A 25,682-nucleotide genomic window follows, 5' to 3' on the forward strand; every position below is an offset into this window, starting at 1 on the left:
CTACAGAAATCCCAGGGATATCTCTGGTGTCAACTGTGCAAACCCTTTAGCCCAAACACCCTTTTTTACTCAATGCACTGCAGTCCGTTTCGTTTAAATGCCTTTCTTCAGTGCTGGCGGAAAAGAGCAGGGAGATGGCAGCTGCTGCCTGGTGTGCTTCCAAGCTCTTGCTCAAAGGAGCTGCCAGCATCCAAAAGCTAGAATGAACGCTCAAGACGGCACCTGTATTTCCCTACACTTAAAACAGCCCATTTATGTTTTGCTTGCATGTGGAAAGTGGGGACCTTTATGAATATTTACAAACTTGCCCCAGAGCCAAACGTACCCAGCGTGCCTACACACATAGCATCCCCCCTGCCCCCCCCCCGCCTCCCGTCACAGTAAACTCAGCCTGATGACTTGTGCATTATTCACATCCCTCAGTCCCTACCCGCATGCTACTTTCTCAGCTCCCCTTCTTTCTGCTCTTCCATGCCAGCGCAAGCCAGGAAACAGCCACTCGCATAGCCTCTCGATTACTGATGAAGACAGGCATCCCATGGCACTGCTGGCAAAATCCTGACCTGGCAATTTTCTCCACGTAAAGATATGTTTTAACATTCAATCTTCCTAGGCAATATAGAAATAACCCCATCTTGGTGGATCATGCAGGCTGGGTTTGAGAGAGAAGGAGAGGAGGCATAATTTCTTTGAGGGATATTATATTCTACCTAGTGATTACAGAGGAGATGAAACCCTCTCAAAAGGATTATCTCATCCAGCTAAGAGATGGCTTTTTAATAGATGGACAGTACGCCTGATCTTAAGACTATTGAAGGGAAGGGCACAGCCTTCACAATGCGTCTCTGCTTGCAGGAGTTTGCTGAACAAAGTTAGTAATAAAAACAAAGTCTGTAAAGGAGAAAGATCAAAACAAGTGCATGGTGACCAGCTCTGTGAAGCTGGAAAGACAACGTGGACATCTAACCCATCATTTTGTCAGCCAGCTATTCCTTCAGGGCTGAGGGAGGCTGGTTTTGAAACCCAGCAAAAACAAACAATTAGAAATGAGGATGCTCAGGCAGTTTGGAAAATGTTTCACCTGCTTGCAGCAACCGCCAGTTGAAGCCTCACCTCCCACATCTGCGACAGGGGTGAGAGATCACCCTCAGTCCCCAGCACTGGCCATGCCCATGGGATGCCAGGGTGGAAGGGAGGTGGAGATGCTTGCCTACCCACAAAAGACAACTGGCTGGCTTCTCCCCAACAGTGTTTAATAAACAAAGCTTGAATAATTAGCAGATTTGTTTGTTGCCTTTCCAGGAAGTTTCTTTTAAAAACAAAATGCCATAAGTAAATTAAATTGCATCCAAAGTGCTGCAGAGGAGTTTGTATTGAACTGTATTAGTTGAAAATTTTGCATGCGCAGAAGTGGTGGAAGGAGAGTAAGGCTGTACTTGGTGGATCAGTTATTCTTTGTAAATCATTTGTTCAGTTCTAAAATCCACACAAAAGTGTAAGGGCAGGGAGAGAAGGCAAACAGTGAGTGGGGAGAAGGCTGGAGGGAGAGGGGAAGAGCAGGGAAAAAAAACCAACAAAACTAGGAAGAAAAGCAGCCAACAATGATTATAGGCCATTTTGCAACGTAGTGGGAACATCTTTATCAGCTCTGATATCATCAGCTTCAATGTAAAGGCTTTTTATTTAAAGAGGGGGGGGACGGGGGGGACACACGAACAAACCAAAACAACAAACAAGCAAAAGGTGCCTGGGAACGTGCAAGGGAATGGCTAATGTGGCTGAAGCGAGAGCTCACGCTCGCTGCAGCTGCTTCATATGCGCAGCATCAGGCCTCAGAGCCATCGCAATAGAATTATACGAGCCCCTGAAGACTCCTGGGCAGGATGGCAGGGAAACTGATGTAATTACCAACATTATTGCCATTAAAGCAAAATAATAATTTTAATTACAGCTAGGGCTTTGGGGGCTTTCTCTGATCCTCCCTGCCCCTGCTCACCATCCAGCATGGTCTGGGTTCCAGGCTGTGTAATGGGACAGGGCAGCAACAGTCCCCTCCTTTTCCTCCCCTTCCTCATCAAACACTTCTACACAGTTGGAAAAAAACCCAAAACCACACACATCATAAAAGCCACTATTTCAACTACACCACCACATTAAAGATGGAAATGGTGACCAGCAGCTTGTGAAGGCTCAATCCCAAAGGCTACTCCCTGAGCAGAAGGGATTGCTATTGATGGTAAGTGCCTGCCTGCCTCCCAATTAAAATAAATCGGTAAATCAGGGCTGAGTTCAGGAGATGTGACACCTGCAAGCTGGACTGTAGCTGCCTCAGCTGATGCTGCCCAGAAACTCTCCTTTCTATTTTTAAACTCCTTTCCCACAGCCCTTCCTCGTACTGGTGCTTGCTTGAACTCAAGATGAGATAAGCACAGTCCCAAGGTGGATGGTTGTGGTTGCAGTGGGTGCCTTTCGAAAAGAGCACCCTTTTACAGTTGCTATCTCCTGCCAAGTTACAGCTACTTTTTTGTGGTGTAACTGTCATCTCATGAGCGGCTGGGGTGCTAAACAGCAGTCTCTGGCCCAGAGCCTGGCTGAGGACAGCTTTTTGCTGGAAGATGTAACCCAATAATATGCATTGCGTTATAAACCACTCAATGCATTAAGTATAACAGGAGGAACAAGGTGGGGAAAGCACCAAAGGAAAGAAAGTCCCACTGGAAACCTCCCAAGGAAACATTCAGCAAAGAAAGCAACAATTAAGTGACCGTTTTGCCAGCACATGAAAACTGCTGATGCTTCAGGGCCAAGAGAATGCCAGAGATTGTTTGGACTTGATCAACAAGCTCAAGACTTGGGGGAATTATGGGGGAAAACAGCTCCTCACAAGAAGATACCAGACTTGGTTACCACACCACATGATGGCCTCCGCATTTGCAGAAGCTCTGCAGGACCCAAGATCTGTAGACGGCGTGGCACCTGGAAGTAGCAGATGCAGAAGAGGCTTGCAGAGTTATGCCTTTTAAGCATAAGCTTAAAGGTTGTTCGCTTCAAAGGCAAAATGGAGGGTTGCATGCCCCAGAAGGTCTCATACTTGGAAGGTGGGACAAGAAAGCCTGCACCAAAGCGAACAGCCCACCCTGATCCCAACACCACACCAGGTACCACAGAACCAACATGGGGCTTTGGCTGTACTTCACTTGCTTCACATAAAAGCGTTGGACCATGACAATCCAACAAGACTAGTTTCCTACAGATCCAGCGAAACGGAAAAACAGATTAGATAAAGCAGATCGGACTTGTCAGAAACTGAGGCATCGCCACAACAGCCTGCCATGGGCTTAGCAATACATCTCTCCCGATTTAAAAGCCAAACCCTGAGAGTCACAGAAACACGGTACCCTGGGGCTGGGTGAGATGAGGAGAGTGAAAAAGAATGCATGAAAGAGGTGAAGTGCAAGAGATGCATCTAAGAGGAGAACAAACCCTGAAGGTCAGAGTAGCAAGCACATGAGCAGCTAACTAATGTACTACAGCAGCACCACAGGGCACAGACACACACGTCCTAGCAAACTGGAAAGCCATAAAAGTCTATTATAGCAAATCAAACAGCAGTCAGCATGACAGCCATTAGCCTGAAATGAATACACGAGAACTTAATGAGCTCTGTCGAGGCCAGCTTGGTGAATTAAGTTGCCAATTCTAGCAGGATTCCCCTTTTCTTTACAGACTTGAAAGTGTCCGCACCGCCTCGTTGCCTTTTGACAAGCAAATCACGGGGCGCCCTTGCCCAGACGGGATGGACGATTACGCTGGAGCAATATCCCTCTCCTGACACACAGGCCCTCGGTCAGCTATTCCAGCCAGGTACCAGGGATGCGATTAAGACATGACAAGCGCAGAGGACCAGTGGCATCAGCCTAACACATGAGCAATCCCTGGTCTGGGTATTCAGAGCTGCTGTGTCAAGGAAGAACCCACAGTTAACCTGGGCATCCTCTCCCCCCTCCCCATGCTAGAGAGGAATCACAGTCTGCAGCCCATGCCCAAATAAATTCCCATTCTCAAATCAAGTGGACTGCGTAAAATGCCAGGACGGGTATTTAGAGGCAGTATTGTTTTTAAAGGTCAGTTTACTTCATGTTCCATTTATTTATGCACACTCCTCTTTTGACTTTCCTAGTGCCACACAATAGCAGCGAGGTTTAAATAGCCTTTCTGTTGCTGCTCCATTAGCTAGGACAACTGCAAATCGATACATCCATTTATCTCAAAATTAAAAAGAGAAAAACCCTCATTAGCTGCCAATTCTGCACAGATCCAGTCTATGCAAAGCCACACCAGCACTTCTACTAGCCTCTTCTCCATCCCCAAGCTCCAGCCCATTTATTCATTAGCTATAGGCCCTTCATCTTGGGCTGGCAGGTCTTTAAGACAGATTTTGCTACCCACACCCTTGCTGCACGCCCTGGCCTGAGCTGTCTGGAGCACTGGGGATGACAGCATCATCCCCTACCATGACTGGTTCCCCTGCCTCAGCTGCATTCCAGGTGTGCCCAGACTCCGGGGGCCTCAGCTTCTGAAGGCTCCTCTCCACAACACATCCCCTCAAACTCTGAATACTTGTGGACAAGCAACAGGGAAAAACCGTAGACAAGCAAAGATCTCAAAGCAAGTGGGCATCTTTTCCTCAAGATCTATCTGTGCCAGTACACACAGAGTAAGTTCACTGCTCACATCTCCTGTGGGCCTTAGCCCTTGGAGGGTCCTCTTTAGGTGGTTGGACCCCATCCCCTGCTCTCACAGTGCCTGACAAGACAAGGCTCTCTCCCTGGCAGAAGAACAGAAGTGTCTCCAGGATGCTGGCTGAGCAACACAATTGTGGCTCATTACTTCTGATTGGTGCCCTTGGTTAAGGATCACGGCTAGAAACTGGAAACTGGCATGCTATGCTTTATAATTTGATTAGGACAACCTCCAGAAAAGCACAGCTCTGAAGGCCAAGTGGCAGAGCAGGCACTCTGGTGGAAGCACTGTGCCTGCTACACCCCAAACAACTAGGTGGTCCTGGAAATCCCTCCCGGCAGAATCGTTACTCATGGCAAAGCAGCATGACAAGCAAGAGGGGAACTCTGGGGCTCAATCTCCTTTTATTTTATTTTTTTTGTCCAAATGACCTGTCTGCAGTTCCCTTTCCTCGCCCAGCCTTAGTTTTCCAAAGCAGCACTGGACCTTTGTCCTCCCCGCTCCGCAGGACTAACACAGGTTAAGATTGGAAACGTGGAAGGCTTAAGATTTGCAGTATCGGCTCTCGGGGCAGAAGCAATGAGCAAGAGGAAATACAGCACAGATGCCCCAGGTATATAAACACCAGGGTTAACACAACACCAGTTCCTGAGGCACAGAAACCCACTTCCCCTCTCCCTCCATGTGGAGAAGGGAGTCCTCTGTACCAGGTGCTGTAAATAGCAAAACCAGAGGTAAGTCTGAGGGCAGAGGAAAGGAGGCTATTCTCCTTCAGTCCAACTGACATTCCTTCTGCTTTGCAGACCTCTGCAGACAACCCATCACCAGAAGCAGCAAGGCAAGGTGGCCACCATCAGCCTCCAGAGGACCGAGCAGAAAGGCGAGAGCAAGGAGCAGCTTGTGCAGCCTTTGTCAAGCCATTTCTGCACCATTTGTGCTGTAAAGAGGAGAAGAAATGACTCTGACCCAGTGTCATTCTCAAAAGGAGGTTTCAGATGACTTGGCGCAAAGATGAGACTAAAACTCCTGGCTCGTACATCACAAGCAACTTAATGAAGAAACCTCATCCTCACAGCTGAGGGACAGGGAAAGATCAAAGCCCAGCACAGCAGGGCATCAGCAGCCAGCATATTAAATAAACTGTTGTAACACAATCATATATACCTCTCAATTACCAAAGACTGCTTGATTTCACACACACACAGATGCACACTTGACCTCATCCACACCCCAAAGCACGCACTGGGAAAAACGGGCTCTTGCCCTGGCACCAGGATGCAAGAGGGAGAGGTTTCCTCCACTGGAGGATATGAAATGCCGTACTAATCCCCTGTTTAAAAATCTAACGCCCCAAACCTTGTCCTCCTAGCACCAGAAACCACCTTCCACTCCACATCTTTAAAGTCTAAATTCACATCAGAACTGTAAGTTCCTGGCGTATTTTTGCCAAGCTGAGCTCCAGGTGCAGAAGTTCTCCCTGATGGTATGACTAGGTGTTACCTCCTTTGCAACGGCCAACACAGAGATAGAGCAGCAGAAGGTTGTGGAAGCTCTGTGTTAGGAGATATTCAACACTTGGCTGGATAAAGCCCTGAACAATCTGATCTAACAAGAAAATACTCTCTGCTTTAGCAGGAGCTTGGGCCAGATGATCTCCTGTGGTCCCTTCATACCTATTTTATACCTAGGACATCATGGGACAAGTCCTGCTACGGAGCTGTCAAAGGGAACCACCAGCAAAGGCAGAAGTCTTTGGGCAGGACTTTGCCAGAAATCTGGCATTTGTAGAAACATTTATTCCTGCCTCAGGTGGCCTCTGTGACAAGAGCTGCACATCACCCCCGTCTCAAAGGAGAAGAAAAAGAAACAGGTACCCATTTACAGCTATCTTCAAATTTCACATTTGTCATGGGAAAGACCTCACCACGGCTGCAAAGACTCTGAGCTCCAAGTCTCCTCTTCCACCTGCCTTCCCCCAACACCCAGAACATGGTCACTTCACTTCTGCCCAGTTTCAGGCAACAATAACTTCCAGAGGTTTAACCTTCCCCCAGCCCCAGGGAGGGTGCAGGGCAGGAGAATAGTTTTGTACCTCGGTGGCCCACACACAGCCAAGCAGACAGCCCAGTGGTGGCAGCCAGGCAGCAAGTGTGGCCACCGAGGGAAGAGCCAGGAGCCAGGCTGCATGGAGAGACTGCGACAATCCCTACCTCCGGGATGCGGACACTGTAGGGCTGGTTGTGGAACTGCGGGGCGTTGTCATTCACATCTCCAACTTGGATGTTGACCGTCCCTTTGATCACCTGTGGTCACAAGGATAACGACAGGGAGCAGACATCAGCTTTATGCATGGATTTAAAACCTAAAAGAAGCTTGTGGCTATGTTTTCCGAGTCGGGCTTTCGGCAAGCGATGGCCAGGGCTGGCCCCACTCCCCAGACACCCCCAGGGTGATGCAAAAGGTCCCCCGGCAACCCACGCTCATCCTCCTGTCTCCCCTCCACCTGTGCCATAGACCATGAAATGAGAAGTCACACTTACCCCTTGGCTGTCACTGACAGAAAATTCAACCGTGAATTCTGACTTAGTCTGAAAAGGAAGGAGAAGGAAAACATATAATTAAAGATACTGTAGTGTTTATCTGCAGATGGCAGGCTTGGGACTTTTAGCCAATATTATTACATGCAAAATGCTTTCAGGACCTTCAAGAAGAGAAGGGGCGCTTGAGTGCAATTACCTATGTTAAGTATAAAACGCTGAGAAATGTCAATGCCAGCGAGGCTCCAGCCACATTTCACAGGCAGAAAGCCATCTGCCCTGGGTCAGGGGGATGCAGGGACTAAAGAACCAACTATCCGACTGAGCACTTTAAACAGACAACTAGGCTAAAGTAGATGAAAGGAGCCCACCGTTTAACCTTCTGTAGCATGCCAGCAAGCCCCAGCTCTCTTTGCACGCCTGCCCAGTCACTGGTGCTGCAGGCTGCCTGCTTGTAGCAGCAAGAGGGAGTAAGTGCAAGGCAGAGAAAGGCAGTTTTCCACCCACGGTGTACTGTAGCCTGGCACCACCTCTGACTGCAAGATACAGGGACGATGTAAAAAGACAAGAAAGTCCAAAGAAAAAACTGTGTAATTAGCTTTTGTTTGAGATGACAATACCACAGTTTCACTGAGGACATTAAATCTTGCTGCTGCTTTCCTAACTTACCTGCTATGCAGCAGTTCTTGGGATGTCACATAGCTGGGAACACTGGGATAAGCCCAGGGTCTGTAGTAAGAACTGGCTGAAATCCCATAAGCCTATTAAAAAAAATGCCTGTGCAGTCCTCTCTACCCCTTACTGCTTTAACTAAATTAACAGCTCGGTCTTAAATGGCAATATGCTAGAGTCACTGGTGCTGGGGTGAGGGACAAGCAGGGAAGAGGGGATTATTTCGGTGTTAGGGCAGGGGGATATTGCCAGTGGAGGCAGACCTTTCTTTTCCAGCAGCTATCATTTTGCTCAAGTTTTACCAAGGAATCGCACAGGAATGAACAGCAGGACTTGGACCACCATACCTATCTGGTACCTGGGAACCAGCTGGTGTTTCACTTCCCCCAGTCCCAGCAACCCCTTCCTCCTCCAGCATCCCTTCCTGCCCCCTGTGTCCCAGCCCAAGCTGCCAGAGCACAGCAACCTCATGCTTCCAAAGCATCGTGCAGAACAGGCTGGACAGCAGGCCTGAAAAGGCTCACCACGCCGCCAGTTTGGTTGATTTATTCCTAATAAGACCGGCTCAGGGACAGGCAGCAGCCACCAGTGCCCAGGCCAGGAGCTCTGCTCGCACCAGGGTAGCGGTTCATCTTGGATAAGGACTTGGGGAAACAGCTCACCAGAGTGTCCACCCCTCCTGTCCCCACATCTGCCCCCACCTCAGGCCCCCGGTCCAAACAGATGGGAAATTCAGCCTGAGAAAGCCTCTCCCAGCTCCTGCCTTGGGGCAATGCTTGCAGGCAGAATGAAGAGCTGAAAGACCTATGCAGAGGAGAGCTTCTGCTCCCTGCAACATCCCACCCTGCTGCAGCAGTCTTCCATCCATCTCCCCCTTAGTCATCGGTGCCACCTTGAGGGACAAAGCAGTAGGGAAAAAAAGAAAAATAGGAGATAAGAAGCAACCTGTTGAGCATTTAAATTTTTAAAACTTCATAAAATAATCTGAGAAACTGCCACTTGCTAATTTCTGCCTCCACCCTTCATGTTAGCACATACGTTTTTTTAGACTCAGGTGGGATTTTTTTCTATTTTAAACCTGTTCTCCTTCTAATCTTTGTGGGAGTAAAAAAAAAAAATCTTTTAAAATTTGTTTTGCCTCCATACATCTGCTCCTTCCTTTTTTCCTTTCTATTTTCTTTTTTCCTGCATTATTTACCTTACTATGACTCCCTCTCCCTTTTCAAATCTTTTTCTCCTCCATTGTACAATAATTGATCTTATGCTTTTTTTTTTTTTCCCCTACGACTTTTCTTGTATGGCATTCTCTCCCCTGATTTTCTCAACTCATGAATCCAGGCCAGCACTCTCTGCTCCCAGTGTCCTGTCCACCTCCATCCCTTCCTTCTCACACCATCCTGGTTCCTCCACCACAGACTGCCATTTACACCTTTCCCATACCAAGCTATGCACATGTCTGCCTTCACCCTCTTCCAGGTATCACTGACTTTGAGCCCCAGCATCAGCGCAGGCTCCTCTCCTGGTTCAGCCAAGCCATGCATGCAAGCTCTGCTCATCTCCTTTCCCACTCTCCATCAAAAGACACCTAAGAATCTATTGATCACCCTCCTTGGCTTAAGGCTGGTATCATAAGTATTGGGAAGCAGTAGGCATTTGAATAAGGGAAGATTTATGACTCATGCCAGCAGCTGTTGGCACAGGGAGGCGGAGGGGAGAGGGGTGAAGAAAAACACATATTCCAGAGCCTCGCTCTCAACGCTGTAAAATTGGGTTTGCCCTCCACAGCCTGAGCAGCATCCACCACCCAGTTCTTCCACATCTGGCTGGCTGGGACAGCCCTGAGCTGTGTTAATGGGCTTTTATCTTTACAACACTGCTGCTAGCAAAGGAAGAACCGAACACAGGCAACAGAAAGCAGCACAGGGGAAGAAGCCTGTTGCCTAAGCCATACGGTATTTTCTTACAGTCTTACCGAGCTCCTGTCCAAGCGCCTGTGCTATCCCCTTCCTCCCTGCTTCAGGAATGTTGCAAGGGCCAGGGCTTTTGTAAAACAGGCACCTGGATGGGATACCACCCTTGCACACCAAAACTACCATTGAAAATAGGGGTGTGAAACAGCTTCCAGGCAAGAATCTTTCCAGATCTAGCATCCAGCAACCTGAATCCACAGATTATAAGTCATGATGACATTGAAATAAGCAGGGATATCTCACATCTTTTCACATGCTGCTCTAAATAGCACAGGATTTAATCAGAATACAGCTTTAAAGAAGAAGCCTGTAGGTTTCCCTGAATGTATGAGTATCCTGGCTCTTTGGTAGATCACCTCCATTTATTAATTTCTTTACTTCCAGACTCACAGATATTATTCCAGAATCCAGGAAAACCAACAATCCAGACCGAATCAGAGAGCCCTGCTTGTTCCCCATGTCCCCACTGAGCTGGGGACAGTGACAGGGTGGCTAGGGACAGACCACATCATGGACACACCTGGATTCCCAATTCCCCATGGGAGCACCACCCAGGCTGCATCTCAGCTGCCACTTAAGGTGGAGAGCCACCATTTATCTGAGCAGAGAGGCTTTTTCCCCTCTCCCTCAGCAGAGGATGCTCTCAGCAGCAAGCAGCATTACCTCTCTGTCCAAGGGTTGCCTGAGCCAGACAACCCCTGTCGTGCTCTCCACTGCAAAGAAACGGCTGGCCTCCTCACCGACCACGCCAAAGACCAGTGGGTCATTGTCCAGGTCTCGGGCCAGCAGCTGAGTCACTGAGGAACCTGGGAGAGACAGAAAGGAAAGAAACCATGAGTAAAATGGGACAGAGAGGAAGAAATCCTGAAAACATCCTGCTTGTCCTCGTCGGGGAACGCAAGTCTTCTGCCTTTGTCCCTTAAGTCATTCCCAAGTTATTTCCTCATGGTGCTACAATGGCTCAAGCAGCAAGGGGAGTCAAGCTGTGCAGAGCCTTACTGTTCCCTCTAGCACAGATAAATCGAGCCACAGCTCCTCTCTTGCTTTTCTCAAAAGAGAAAAACCACATTATCTCAGCAGAAGTGCAGCCATCTCAGGCACTAGAGATGCTAGAGGAACCCATGCCTCTTCTGGGTACGCACCTACCAGCCTCCCTCACGCTTTCCTCCACCAAGGGACACCACCAGCAAAAACATTTCCGAGTTAAAAGCAAACACCCCAAGGCCAAGAGCACGGGCATGATGCCCACAGGTGGCTCAGGGATTTGGTAGGACCTGGAGCCAGACACAGACGTGGGGTTTGTTCTAAACACAACAACTGCAGTAAGCGCTCATCTTTTTGGCATATGTGGAACCCACACAACCAGAGAGTCTAAGAGGCACTGGGAGAAATCCATCACTACCTTCTGCCAGCTCATGTTTGAAACCATCTTCTGCAGCATCCTGAATACCCCAGAAAACAGAGACCTTGCTCAGCCATCCCTCGCGGGCATGTGGTTGTAAACATCTCTTCCTGACCAGAGAGGAAACCCAGACTGTCTGAAGCTGCTGCATGGGGGCCATGTGTCCTCTCTCTAATCTCTACACTACTCCTGGAGCAGGATGACTTCTACTGTTCCAAAAGCAAGGGATGGCCACCACCCTTGGAGCCTCAGCTCAGCCCTGTAAGAACCTCCTCAAATAATTTCAGACCTCTCCATGACAGCTCTGAGCACATTTAAAGTCTGCTGTAGCAGGCTGACTACAGCTGGCTGCCTGTTACCCACCCAGCTGCTCTCAGTCCCCTCCTTAGCAGGAAGGGGGAGAAGATGGGAGGAAAAAAGCTGATGGGCAGAGCTAAGGATGGGAGACCCCCTTGACCACCTGGCCTCGAGGATGCGGTGTGTGGAATTTTCTCTGTGTGAGCAATCTGTGGCAGTAAGAGAGCACTCCAAGACCCCAAATCATCTGGCCGAGGAGAACAGATGTCAAAGTTTCATCCTTCTGGGAAGAGGAGGGAAGCTCCAGTAGACCAGAGGGCAAACGCGGTGGCACGGCTTGGCGAGCAGAGCAACCCTGGCAATTACCGACCGGTTGGGCTGACATCAATCACAGTGGAAATAATGGAAAAAGCTGATATGAGATTCCATTAATAAAGAATTAAATGATAGGAACATAATTAATGCCAGTCAACACAGTTTTATAGAAAATAGGCCTTGTCAAACAAACCTGATTTTATTCTTTGATGAGATTACAATTTTGGCAGATAAAGGTAACTGCAAAGAAATAATAGACTTTTGTAAGGCATTTGACTTAGCACTGCGTGACTTTCTGATTAAAAATTTAGTGTTATACAGCATCAATGAAGTGCACTCAAGCGAGGACCCAGCTGCCTGGCAGGTCCCAAGGCCACTGACCACAGTCAGGGGAACATCCTAGCATGACGTGAAACAGCTGTCTGTGCAAACTCAGGTGACAAATAGTGGGGAGGACCAGCAGCCACGTGAAGCTCTTGGTAACTTGGGTTTGTTTCATAAAAAACTGTTTCCGTAACCCTGCTCCAAATGCCCTTGAAAAAGGCTGGTAGACCATAGCTGTTAGAGGAGAGCATCTTGAACCCAGTCATTCTGGCAGGCCTGAGGGTCCATTCATGGAAGAAGCTCTTTCCATGCCCTGGCCGGCAGAGCCACGGTGCTCTTTGAACACTCAGAGGAGTGACTTTAGGGCTATATAGCTGCTGCTGCCAAAGCTGCAATTCTGCAAGCTGCTTGGCTGGCTGCATCAGCTTCAGGACCGGATGCAAGAGGAAGCCACAAACCGTCAAGAGCTAGCAAAATGCTTTACATTTAACAAGGGCTTTAAAAGCTTGAACTTTTGATGAAATGAAAAGCTTCATTTATGACAAAGAGCAAGATGACTCAGGCCATCTAGAGCACATGCATGAAGAGGACAAAATGTAAGATTACTATTCCACAGCATGAAAGCACAGCAAGACTCAGTGCCCAAATCCTGACAAATTTCTATTTGGAAAAGGAATAGCTCTTTTTTTTTTTTTTTTTTTTTTTTTTAAAGCAGCAGCTACAATTAATCACTGGAAAAAAAATTCCTTCCACCAACACAGGTGCAAGCAAGTGACAGGTCATGACCAAAGACATTTTTGGACAAAGACCCAAAAGCAAGAGTCCTTATCCAAACTACTGTGATAAGCTAGCTGATCTGCAATGCTCCCATCTTCGGTGAAGCCAACACCAGAGATATGAAGCAACCCTACTTTCTCAAATGGCAGAGCCTTGATATAAAACTAGCTACTAGCTTGGTTTTATTTTGGAGGACATCTGAAGCCATCCTTAGAAAAGGGTTTTTTTTGCCCCAGGAAACAAGAAAGACTGTGACTGTCCCCATGGCAGTGAAAGCCAGTAACTAGGACAAGATAAATCCAGGGTCATACCATTGTATTCTCTCAGATTTAATGGGATAAACAGATTTTCCCCCTTTACATCTCATTCAAAAACCCTGGATCAACAGGCTATCTGCAATTCCTTCCAGAACCACAAATACTTCAAAACTCCAAAAGGTCTTGGTTGCATCTCAGTGGAAAGGAAAATCTTAAAAATCCTGCTGAACGTGAAAAGCATGCCATACCCAGCTCTAATCATAGTTGCATTCATGGTTTGTGTGCTGCAAACCCACTTGCACACAAAAAAAAAAAATAGAGAGAAAAAGAAAAAAGACAAAATCAACCAGCAAACGAACATGTAACTCTTCTCCGTCTCTGCATTACAGCTACCTCCCACTGTTGGGGAATTTAGTTCCTAAATTAAGTTCCTAAATTCAGGATGACCTGGAGAACGAGGCAAGGCCTTTCTGGGCAGAGTGCCTCACCCCACCTGTGTCTCTTGCTCCCGCCAGTCTGCAGACATGTAGAGCTAGATCCCTGTGAAACAGCGTGCTGGGCTTGGCTGCTCTCTGGTCTGAGGGCATAAAACTGAAGGACAGATTTGGTGGGTAGAAGAGGAGGAAAGAAAAACACATGAAGAACATTCAGAGCCTGTACCCTCCTCAACTTTTCTTTCCTTCTATTTGTTAGAAACAAGAAACCTCATTAAGAGATAGATAGGGCAGCTGAGAACATTAAAGTGTAAGCTGCACCGTATCATAAGAAAATACCATCTCAAACCCTCACAAGCGAGGCTCCAAGAACAAAGAGCTCCCCTTACTTGTCCAGTCAGTAATCACCATCCTAACTTAAGAGCACCTCCAAAGTCATTACAAGGAAAAAAAAAAAAAAAAAAAAAAGCAGCATAAAATACAGATCAAATCCCTGAAATAAGAAATGAGGCTTCATAACTGCTTTGTCATTTGTTGTTCTGGTCTTTGCAGGCTCTACCCCAGGGGAATGCTAAATTTAGGCATGTGGTGTAAACCAGGCACGCAGGGTGCAGTGAGAGGGGACCACAGCAAAGCACACGGGGCTCCTTCAGCACTTCCACCACCATCTAAGCGACCTTCCACAGATTTCTTTAGCATCAATTTATTTCATGCCTCTTCTCTGCTACCCCCACATATCTTTTCCCCCCTCTCAGCACCAAGGGAGGAGGAACAGGCTAGCTGGACAGCACAAGGCAAACAGAGCTGGAGTACCTGTGCCATGGTCACCGTTTCACAGCCTGCAAGAAATCCCGTTTTCCAGGGTGATCACAGGGAAGGTGCTGTTGTCCCAACCCATAGATGAAGCCAGACCAAGGCAAGCACGTGACCCAGCGATACTCAGCTCTGCAGCTGGACTCCACACTCTTTCACAGAAGCGACACAGGAATTGCCAAAGGATTGCAAAAGCAGCACTAGCATCTTCACACAAGGGTGTCTGTATCACTGGGAAATCATCAGAAAGCAACGGGTCCCACTTGGAGAGGGTGTGCAGAGCCCAAGGAGTACCACATCTGTCAGAAACCCCTCTTGGGGCACGTGCAAAGACAGACAGCTTGCCCAGCTCTGCTGGGGGCAGTGCTGAGGATGCTGTTTGAGCCACCACAAGCCCAAGTGCCGACCTGGCCTCCGGTAAGGGCTGAGGAAACAGGGACAAATTATCCTTCTGCAGTACAAAGTTATAGAAGCCATTTGTTTCCCCTCAGGAATCAGACAGGGCAGTTAAGTGTCTTGATTCCACCAGATAATCACAATTTATCTTGTCTCCTTTTGCCTCCTTTCTCTCAATCACGGCTACTTCTCCCTCTCTCTCCCATATACACAGATTTTCTTCTTTCTCCAAGTCCTGAACTTTGATTGACCTCAGGAGCTTTTTTTGTTGCTGTTGCCTCTTGTTTTTTTCCTGCTAGGATTTTACTCTTTTTTTTTTTTTTTAGGTTTGGCTGCTTTATGGGGTGTACTTCTTCCCCCCATACAGGAACTCCTGTCTCAGAATCTTGTTTGCAGTTGTAAACCTGTGTATTTTTCTTTAACCTTTCATTTTGCCAAGGAGGAAAGGAGGCAAAGGGGCTGTGCCCTCCCAGTTCCTCTCAACTGGTTTTGTTTTCAAGAGGGGTATGAGAAAGGAGAAAAAGTAAACTCTCCAAAAGGATTTTAGAGCTCCTGGAGCATTTTGGAAGCACTAAGCCCCAGGGCCCAGGAAAGAGTCAGAGGATAAAGCAGCTGCCTGAGCAAGATGCTGACACAGTCTGCACAGGAATGAGGTGGGATGGAGGGCACTGGGATCCAATGGAAGGGGCAGGTTTATAATTAGTTGCTTAATAAGATGCTTTCTTAAAAGGTCTGATGCATACCCAAAGTGGAGTTAATGGGAATCTCTCCGCTGGTTTTGGGGCTCAAGACTTCAGGCATCAGGTACACTTCAATATTAGAATAACTTTAATCCCTCTTTTTAAATGCCAGTGCCCATTTCTCCTCGGCTTATCACTTCCCACCCCTCTAGAGCTCCAGATCGTATCTCTGGGCACAGTCACCACACAGCTTCTTGGCCCCCTGTCTTCTGCCACCACTACTGAGAACGGTCTGGAGCCTGCCAGCACCATGAGCACTCAGCTTATGGGCAAGGGGGTTTGCAGGATAAAAAGTCAGAAATTTCTAAGTAGCAGAGGCAAACGGATCAGAGGCACCAGGCACACTGGGGAGAGAAGCAGCAGGGAGACAGCCTGTATGCCAAGAGTGATGCCTATGGTCCTCAACCAAGGTCACAAGCTGGCACAGAGAGCCCTCAGTTGCTATTCAACTTCTCAAAACAGCACAAATTTGTTTACACAAAAATTGTTTTAGCATCTGCACCCTGCAGCAAAGAATCCCCTTAAGTGAAGGCCACTGCCACCAGATCTCCTTGGCTCCCCCTCCTTCCTTCCTTGGAAGGGAGATGGGGCAATTGCACCCCATTCACTTCTCCCACACCACTCCCCATATTAGCTGCCTTCCTGCCCCTGTCACCCCAGCACATGCATCTCCAATTAGCCCAGTTCATCACAGCAGACTGGCCTCTGATGTGCTTGGTGTCAGGATTTGATGGATCTGATCTTGAAATTCAAACCCTGTTCTTCTCATTTGTCACCTGCTCCCTTTTCTTTCCCTGTAATTCGTTTTCTCTTTCACCTTTCAGAAAAAAAAAATAAACGAAGAAAAAAAGCCCTTCCATGAAGTTTTTCCAAAGATTTTTTTAAAAGAAAAGATGAAGTGCCAATATTTCTGCACTGCTGAGCAATGTGAGGGAGAAGAAAGGACAGTGACTCCCTAGCAAGCAAAGTAAAGCAAGAATTTAGTTTCAAGCAGGAGGCCACTGCAAGTGGGAGCTGCTCCTGAGTTTGGGATAAGGCTTCATTGCTTTCCCAGGGAGGATGACCCAGAGCTGGGGACAGAGCCTGCACAGGAGACCTCACCTGACACGAAGTTGGGGACAGGAGAGCAGACAACGCACAGTGGGCTAGGAGAGCAACCAAAGCACACTTAGGCTCAGGAAATCCCTTGCAGATACCAGGGGTCTCTCCACCTTCATTCCTGCCTTCCTCCCAGTCAGTCCCAGCATCATGGAGCAGTGTCACAGATGGCCATAGTTAAAAAAGCTAACCACCACATGCTCCAGCCTGCTACTGCCGGGAAGACCTTGCTCCTCACAGCTGGAGCATGCCTTGGGTGAACAATAACAGCAAAATTCACACCATGCAAGCATGCTGAGATTAAACTCTGGCCAACATCACGCAGATACACTCGGGGATACCTAAAAGCACACCAACAGGTACAAGGGCAACCCACTCATCCGTCTCCAAGCCCTTCTCCCAAGCAGGTGGCTGCCAGCTTGTTTCATAAACACAACCTCAACAGATCCTCTCTGGCCTCCTCTGAAAAGGCTCAACCACTTGAGCCAAAACTTTCCAGAACAACTCAGCAAACAAAGTTTCCACTCCTACAAGTGAAGCTGAGCTCAGTGTTACACACTTCTCATTCCAGGTGCTAATGGGAAACATCAGCTTACCCCACCACCAAGGCTGCCTCTGCTCTGATTACTGTGCTGCGCAAGAGTGAAAAAGGGCAGGGACACACCAGCACTTTTCAAAAAGGGTCTCACAATAAATAAATGAGAAAAAGAACTATTTCTGCCATCAGAAAAACAGGAGGTCTTTGACAATTATGGGGGAAAGCCCAGCACAAGCTGGTCCAAGAACCACTGATGCTACTGCCATCACCCATCACGTACAGGAGAGAAAGAAGCCAAACACAGGGGTGACAGAGAAGAGGGGAAACAAATCTGTGCAGTCAAAACCATTTCGGAGGGAGTTTATCAAGCTGGGAAGTGAAAGGCACAGCCGAGTTCTTCTGGTTCCACAGATGCTGAAAGCCAGAGCCAGAACCTGTAATTTCTCTGCTGCATTTAGTTATTTTAAGTGGGGAGTCAGTGTCGAGACGGAATCCATAAGCAGACCTGACAGCCAGCAGTAAACTGCAGAAAGAGATATTGCCTGCCTCTGTTCCCCCCCAGCTTTCGCAGAAATGTTTGAAAGGGTGTTTAAAGCTGTTTAAAAGGAGTAGTGCAACAGTAGTTAAAGAAGAGCCAAGCATTTGCACCAAGAGTGGCCGTAACAGAGGGCTTTTTTGCTTTACTTTGCTATTTATTGAGCACTTCAGTTAACTTTACAAGAGAAGGGGTGGGGGTGGGGGGGATAAGAAACCCCCAAACAACAGTGGTATATTGAACTTCCTTGACATTATCATTAAACAGAATACCTGAGGCTCTCCCGGTAGATGCTGTGCATGCAGTCACTGGGCTGCTGGCATTCACACAGGCAGTGGCGTCCTTCCAATTAAAGTCCACACCTATTTCAACATGGTTAGAACAGAGCAATTTCCCTCCATCTACCTTCAAACAGATCTTACAGCAAAGCAGAAAGCAAGCACGCTCTCCAAAACCAGTTTAAAATGAATGTCTTCATGCCAGTGCTGTCTTTGCAGCGGATGGAGGTCACAGCCTTTGCTCACTCGCTGGCACCCCCTTGGCTTAGAGACAGAGGTTTATTAATAAAAGCTTTCCAACCACGCTGGGGTATTGCTGCCAAAAATCACCAATATGCCTTTGTATCACTGTGGCATCTCCAAATCTGCCTGGAAAAAGAGGAATTAAAAAAAATGCTCATCCCTGAGCAAACCCCTGCAAACAGCAGTGGGCTTAGGGGATGTCTGCCCCCCCCCATTCCCCCTGCCTGCTCGGGGGGATCTGGCAATTCCTGCCCCCCAGTTCACTACAAAACCCACAGCCCTTCCCTGGGACAAAGGAGAACACTGACAGTTTGCAAAAACTGGAAGGACTTTTGTTTCCTTTTCTTTGGGAAGGAATAGGCTGATCAGAACGAAAGAGGGAACTAAGTACAATTACATCAAAACACCAACCCAGGAGAGCAAAATAAGAAAATAAATACTTGTAAAAAGGAGTCTGGGTCTGTTAAGATATTCCTGGTGTGAAAAGGGTTCCCGCACTTAAAAAGCCCTCTTAAAAATAATTTCCTCTCCAAACTGCCTGGGAGCCTCATAATTACCAACAATGATCACAGACCCATTCATTTCATCCTAAAATTAATACATCATGTTTGGAATGATATCGCATTAATTTATCACAAGATTTATGAAACTTGTACTTTTTTCTAATGAGTTTTATGCAAATTCTGCTCCATCCATTGTTTGTGCCATAAAAAAAGTTCCCTCATAGAAGCTGCTCTGTCAAAAAGTCTCATTCACTCTTATTGATATCTGTCCTTCCCTCTTCATCCCCACAACAGGAGGGGGAAAGGAGAGGAGCCAGTTCCAGCTGGGATGTGCTCCTGTTCCTGAGCAGAGCCCAAAGCACAAGTGAGGAGAGCAGCCCCATCACAAGGACGAGGTCTGCAGGTGAGCTAACCATTCAAGGCACTTAGTTTAAAAATATTTTTAAAGGGAATTAACTGGTGGTTCACTTACACCTTTGTCTGAGAAGGGTCAGAGAACAAGAGGAGCACTGGGGAATTGTGAAATTATTTAGACTTTCCACTCTGGGAAGTCCACGCTTTGTAAACTTACAGAATAAATACAGAACGGGGAAGGGCAGATAAACACCAAGGGAAGCATAAGCACCAAGCATCATGGGGTTATAAAGGGGGAAATCACATGAGATTAACTTGGTATTGTACAGTAGAGCTGTAAATTGAAGACAGGGATGAACAAGACATCCTGTCAGCCCAGGAAAGCACTCAGTGTAGCGCCTTACAAAGCCCGAGGTTTCCTGAAGACCAGGGCAATTCTCAGAAGCGTAGGCAAGATCATCTCCAACTCCACTATGGCAGGAACATCTCCTACGTTTCTAAGCACCACACCAAACCAAAATCAGACAGAGATCTGCATCAATACCTGCAGTTTCGCCTAGGAGGCTGGGGAAGGGGATTCTTGGAAAATCCTAAATATTAGATGCAGCCTTGCTCCTTAGAGCTGCCCTCATGCAACCGCTAACAACTATCCATGAGACACACATACAAGGGTGGGAGGAGGCAGGATGAACTGAAAAAGCAAAGGAAAACATAAATCTGGAGTTGGCAGAAACATCCCAGCAGTGAAATCTACTGAGGTGTTAAATAATGGCAAAAAGCCCTAACATTGCCTGGGGGCTTTTAAAACTGGCCTGGAAAAGGTGCTACAAAATCAGCACTCCCAGCACTGGAATAGCCCCAGCAGCGCTCTCTAGATGAGATCCAAGCCCCAATTTCAGCAGCTCTAGGGATGGGGAGGAGGGTGCTCCCCCCGTGAAGGCAAACCCATCCGCTCTGCACGGCCGTGCTGCCAAGTATCCCCACGAGCACTGCTCCAAGTTGCCTCCCGCCTCTCTGAAACACCCTGTACACCCCCACCACTCACTCCTCAAGGAAAACCTAGCTAATGCAGTCTTGATTAACATTTCTGACACAAAGTTTAAACCCTAAATCCATAGAATATCCTTTTCTAATTAATTTTTAAAATAAGCAGCAGCCCAAGACGAATAAGAAATATTTCCTTTGTTCCTTCCTGCCTTCTGTCAGGCTCCCCCCCCCCCAAAAAAAAAAAAAAAAAAAGAAGAGGGTTCATTTTTTAACTAATTAAACACTCATGGGTCAACGGAAACTGTCATAGGTATCACAATGGAGAGAAACACCTCCCAGTTCTCCTCTGCATGAATATCACAGTTAGGTAAAAGGCAGAAAACCAAGATTATTAGTGATGGCAAGACCTTCACCCTCACCCTGCTTTCTCACCAGTGCCTGGGCAAGCTCCAAGACAGAGGTGGAGGCCACCAGAGGGGACTCAGGATGCTGGGTCACTGGTGAGATGTTTAATCAAGTCTACTCCATGCTGGCGAGAGGCATTCACCCCTAAAGCTGCCCTTATACTCACACACCTTACCAGAAGTGCCTGTGGTGTGCACACATCTGTACAAATCTCACACCTCGTACATGCTGCAACACCCCCTACCCCAAATGCCATTTTTGAAGGCAGCTTTTTGCAGTACCAACACCTACCTTGAGGCCAGCTTTTAGAAGACCACACTTTGAAAAACAGACATACATAAGGGTGGGACATCCAGGTAATTCAGTGACCCACCTACCAGAGGCTGCACGAGTACTTTTGCAGCAGGCACTCCCCGCAATGGCCATCCTCTCCCCAAGAGCTCAGTAGCCTCCCTGCAAGTTACAGCCAAACACAGGAGAAGTATTTGCACCACAGAAAACACAGCATTCCTACAAGTTTCATGAAAATAATAGCTAAACTAAAGAAAGTGTTCCTTCTTAAGGTCGCAACATTTTTTCTTTAAAACACATGGTTGCTGGGTGTCCCATTAACGTGAACCTGCACAGGCAGGGAGCAGGACATCCCACCTCTCTTGGAGACCTTCCTCCCAGGAGTTTTATTGACTATGTGCAGAGATAGGGTTTTGGGAAAACTCCAAAGCAACCACTCCAAGCTGTTCCTTGGGGTCACTGTGCTCCCAGAAACAAGTTATGCTAACTGCCCAAATAAGATGTACAAGTAAGCACATAGACTAAATCAGCAGCACCACAGTGCTGGGGTCAGTCCCATTTGGGGAGTTGAAGGGCAGAGGACTTTTTCTAAACACAGCCAGGGAAGCTTGCATTTTGACTGCCAGCTGGAAGGAACAGAGATAACAAGAGACTCCTGATCCTGCCAGAGAAACCATGACACCATGCAACGAGCTTCACAGGTCAGAAGAAACCATTTCAGTAAGTGACCTGTCGTGGCCTCCCTTTTTGGCTACCTAGAAGCATCTTGCTAGCTAAAACCACGTAGCAGCAGGGGTGCTGAGCACCCATGTTTTCAGAGGCATCTGCCAGTAGGACATAAAGACTGGGTAGCCAGCTGAAGCAAGCCATGCTTTCTCGCTAAGAAAGATTGGACAAAGCTTGCCGAGAGGCTAATGAGCCAGAACATGCCATCAAGACACAAGATATTGTCAGCCCTCCCAGAAAGGGAAGTCCAGAGCAGGTGGAAGACTGAGAGTTACCATATGTCCAGAGAGTACCAACCAGCTCCGCCAGCTGGGAGACTAGCAAGGACTGAAACCAAATCCTAGCTCCAGGGATTACTTTCCACTTAGTGGATGCAATGAACTAACAGGAGCTCCACTGAGATCATTCAGATGGGAGTCACTTCTCCTCAACTTGGAAAAACAGGGATACATGCCCACTGCAATCTCCCAACTCAGTGCAGGAAGCAGGAGGGCAGAAGAGACTAGAAGATGCAGCTGACCCATCATCCTCAAGTTCATCTTTTCTCTTTGGCCTTACCAAGCTTTCTAGAAATACACTGGAGCACGCAGAAGAAAAGCAGGTCCCCAGAAACCTAGTTAATGAGGTGCTTTGCTATATGGTGTAAATACATGATTTATAAGTAAGATGACACATGCAGTAGTTTGCATCTTACCCAGACAAGGTAACATAGCTTTGTGTTAATTAGAAAAGAGAAGCTGTTCTGCAATTAACATGAGGTCAGAGATAAAGCTCATTAGATCACAACGCCTACGGACCAGGTCCCAGGACTGTCCTGGCACTGAGCAGCACTGCAGAATACCCGTGGGTTGTAAGACAACCCCAGAACTGTTAGGCAATGATGCTATGCAATGCTAACGGAGAAGTCATGCAAGCATCAGTGCTGAATTCCTCCATCAACAGCACATCAGTGGGATGCCAGCGGTGCTCCAGTCACAGGGCCGACCCAGAGTGTAAAATGCTACTTCTGAAGTAGTGCTGCCTGAGCGCTGCTTCCTCCGCCAGCAATCCTGTCAAGCTGAGGAGCTGATCAATATGAATGGGGAAAAGAAAAAAACAAAAACCAAAACCGTCAGCAAGTTTTACTTGCACAAGCAAAGTTCGAGCAGGATTCATTCACGTCTTGTTTGAAATCTCATCTGCGCCTTACAAAAGATGAAACATCCCCGAGGCTCTCAGTCTCACAGGGAATACAAAACCTTTAGCGCTACAGCTTGCTTACAAGCCCAGCTGCTCCGCTCTCTGAATGGTTCAAGGGAACAAATAAATATAGCCTTTCTCAGCCCAACTATCACCGGGTATTTTGCTCCGGCACAAGCATGTTTTGGTATGTGTGTCAAAGTCCCAAAACCAGAAGGAAATGGTACCAGTGGTCAGATTTTTGTCTGCAGACTTCAGATCCATAAGCAAACTGGCCTTGGACTGTCATTGTAACTCTCTGAGGTTCCAAAACATGCGCTGGGTGATGAATTTTGCCTCATTATGACGAGGATGCAGTGAAATTCCTTCTTGATTTATCTCTCTTGGAGCTGAACTAGCACCTCTTGATCTCTAAGATATGGCTGCAGTAGAAGGAAGACTTACAGAAATGGGCCAGAAATCTGAAGCCCAAAGCAGCCAGATTTGGCAAGGTTACGTTTCCTGCTCCTCTCACCCCTTGAAAAGCAAACTAAACCTTTAAGAGAACCAAGAAAAACAACTAGATGCTTGGAAGACTCTCAAAGGTGACAGCCTGGAGAAATACAACGTGTGCAACTCATCAACCCCTTTGTCCGTCTGTCCTGACCTTGAAGTCGCCTTCCTCCAAACACAACCCAACTCCCTGGGCCTTGCAATGACTGCCACACCTTGGATGGAGCACTTCCTACCATGCCTGCCTCCCCCCAGTCCTCTCTCTCTCCCTCCCACTCAAATGCCAAAGAGAAGGTGGGGAGAGGCTTGACAGGTGGTGCCTGGGTATCTGAGGCACAAGCTTATCTGCGGCCCCGCCAGAGCACCACAGTAAATTGCTTGTTGATAAATGAGGCTATTTAGGAGCAAGTGATGCCAGCATTACGGTTATTAATGATGCCGACGTGGAGAGACATTTAAGAGCGGCCCCATGTTCTATTGTCCTCTTGCCTGTGAGTAATGGGGCACTTCAGCTACAGGGCTTCAAAACCAGCTTGGGCTGTTTAACAACAGAAACAAAATAAGACTGAGGGAAACGGATGGAGTGCACTGGACTGTTGACTCTAACGCACTGATAAAGCCAAGCTCCTTCCTGGGTATAAGTTGGGCAAAGCTCCAGGCTTCAGGTGAAATTAAACCAAAAGCACTCCCCCCTTTCCAACCACCAAAGCTCTGCCACTCGTCCCTGCGAGCTCTCAGCAGTCATAACACAACACAGTATCTTGTTCTCCCAATCTATGGTCCTGTGCATCAAGCCCGCCCAAATAAATGGGAAAAGTTGAGCCGCAACAGCCTAAACTGGAAGCAGCAGTGGTCCAGCTGTACTGGCAACACGTGGTACACCCCAGAGCACAGCAAGGGTGATATTTGTTGGAGCCAGGGAGGCTTTCACAGGGCCATTACCTCACTTTGCACGTCACAGATGTCTAAACATGGCCAGGAGGACAATGAGCAAGAAATAAAGAGGCTGTTTACTGCAAGCGGAAACCTTGGAACAGAGCTCTGCAGTCACTGGTGGGAGTGCAAGGCAGAGCACACAAGCACACAGCTGTAAACTTGTTTCTGAGTTAATATACCCACGAGTGTTTTTCTTTTCCTAGGAAAGCATACTCTTCTGCAAACAAACATCTGGAGTTCTCTGTTACAGCTGGACCATTATCCCTAGTGACGAAAGTGCTTAATTAACTTAGCCTCTCTCATTTGTGAGTTGTCTGCAAATAGACTTGGATTTGAAGAAATTTATTTGTTATTTGAATATATTCACTGAATGGTTTATTAAAAACATATTTCAAAGGGCTTCTTGCTAAATGCTCCTACAACTGTTGCTCTGAATGTTAGCAACTGGCTGTTCACACCACGTAAACGGTCACTGTGGTCATGTGGGAATGCCTTTGCATCCTGATGGAATGCAATATACCTCCAAAAAGAACTTTCCAAGTGTCTGTGGAAGCACCTGCACAAAAACATATCCTCACGCAAATGCACAGCAATTAGGCTGCCTGAATTTCCCTAAAAAACACAAACCAACTTACACAGAGGCTGTTACAAAGAACAAGAACAGAGCCTAATATCAGAATTAACTGACTTATGCAAAACACCAGTGAAAACATCTCTCAGTAGCTTCCACAACACCTTGAAAGCATCCACAGGGTTCCCTATTCAGGATCCTGTCTACCCAGGTGTGTTTTGTGTCAAAACTCCAGGGAATATGTGCTGCAGGAATTTCATCACAGCAGCAAGAGAAAGTGGGGTGAGAAAGGAAGTAGTGAAGCGCTGTTTCCAAGACTGATGTAATCCCTCGGGCATGCAACAAGACCAGACTCCTCCTCGCCTGCATACTGCTACAAATTGTAGCCTACATTGTACATCCGACATATCTGAAATCACAAATCCTCCTACAAGAACAGTTTGAGTCTTCTACACAATGTTGCTCCAAGGCACTTGCCTCCCTTGCTGCCCCCAAGCTTTGCTCCAGAGATGGATGCATTTTGGCAGAGGGTGAGGGGCAACACAACACCATAAGTCTTTATTGTTTAAGAAAGTCAATTTTTCTGCTTTGGACAAGTGGAACGGGTTTTTCCATAGTCTTTGTCACCATGTTAAAAAGATAGAGAAGCAAACACCACACAGGGAAGCAGCGCTGCTTGCAATTAGAAGACATGTAGCTGTGGCATTTAGGGACATGGTTTAGCGGTGGACTTGGCAGTGCTGGTTTAATGGTTGGATTCTATGATCTTAAAGGTCTTTTCGAACCTAAACAATTCTATAATTCTCTGTTCCCAACCCAAAGCTACATGGGGAGAGGCTTATGAACAGTAGTAGGCAGGACCCTGTGCC

The 25,682-nt window shown here is 47.4% G+C and overlaps 1 protein-coding gene across 1 annotated transcript in view; it reads right to left on the reverse strand.

Annotated features, from left to right (window-relative positions):
- The window catches only part of CDH23 (cadherin related 23), a 213,657-nt gene that overhangs the window by 151,388 nt on the left and 36,587 nt on the right, over window positions 1-25,682 (reverse strand). Inside the window, exons 4-6 of the mRNA XM_080401276.1 lie at window positions 10,586-10,728; window positions 7,284-7,331; window positions 6,954-7,046 (exon numbers count right to left, since the gene is read on the reverse strand). Of these exons, the coding sequence (XP_080257402.1) occupies window positions 6,954-7,046; window positions 7,284-7,331; window positions 10,586-10,728 (284 nt within the window). The remainder of the gene's footprint in view (window positions 1-6,953; window positions 7,047-7,283; window positions 7,332-10,585; window positions 10,729-25,682) is intronic.

This window comes from Falco punctatus (genome assembly GCF_963210335.1).
Source record: "Falco punctatus genome assembly, chromosome: 9".
Classification (NCBI taxonomy): domain Eukaryota; kingdom Metazoa; phylum Chordata; class Aves; order Falconiformes; family Falconidae; genus Falco; species Falco punctatus.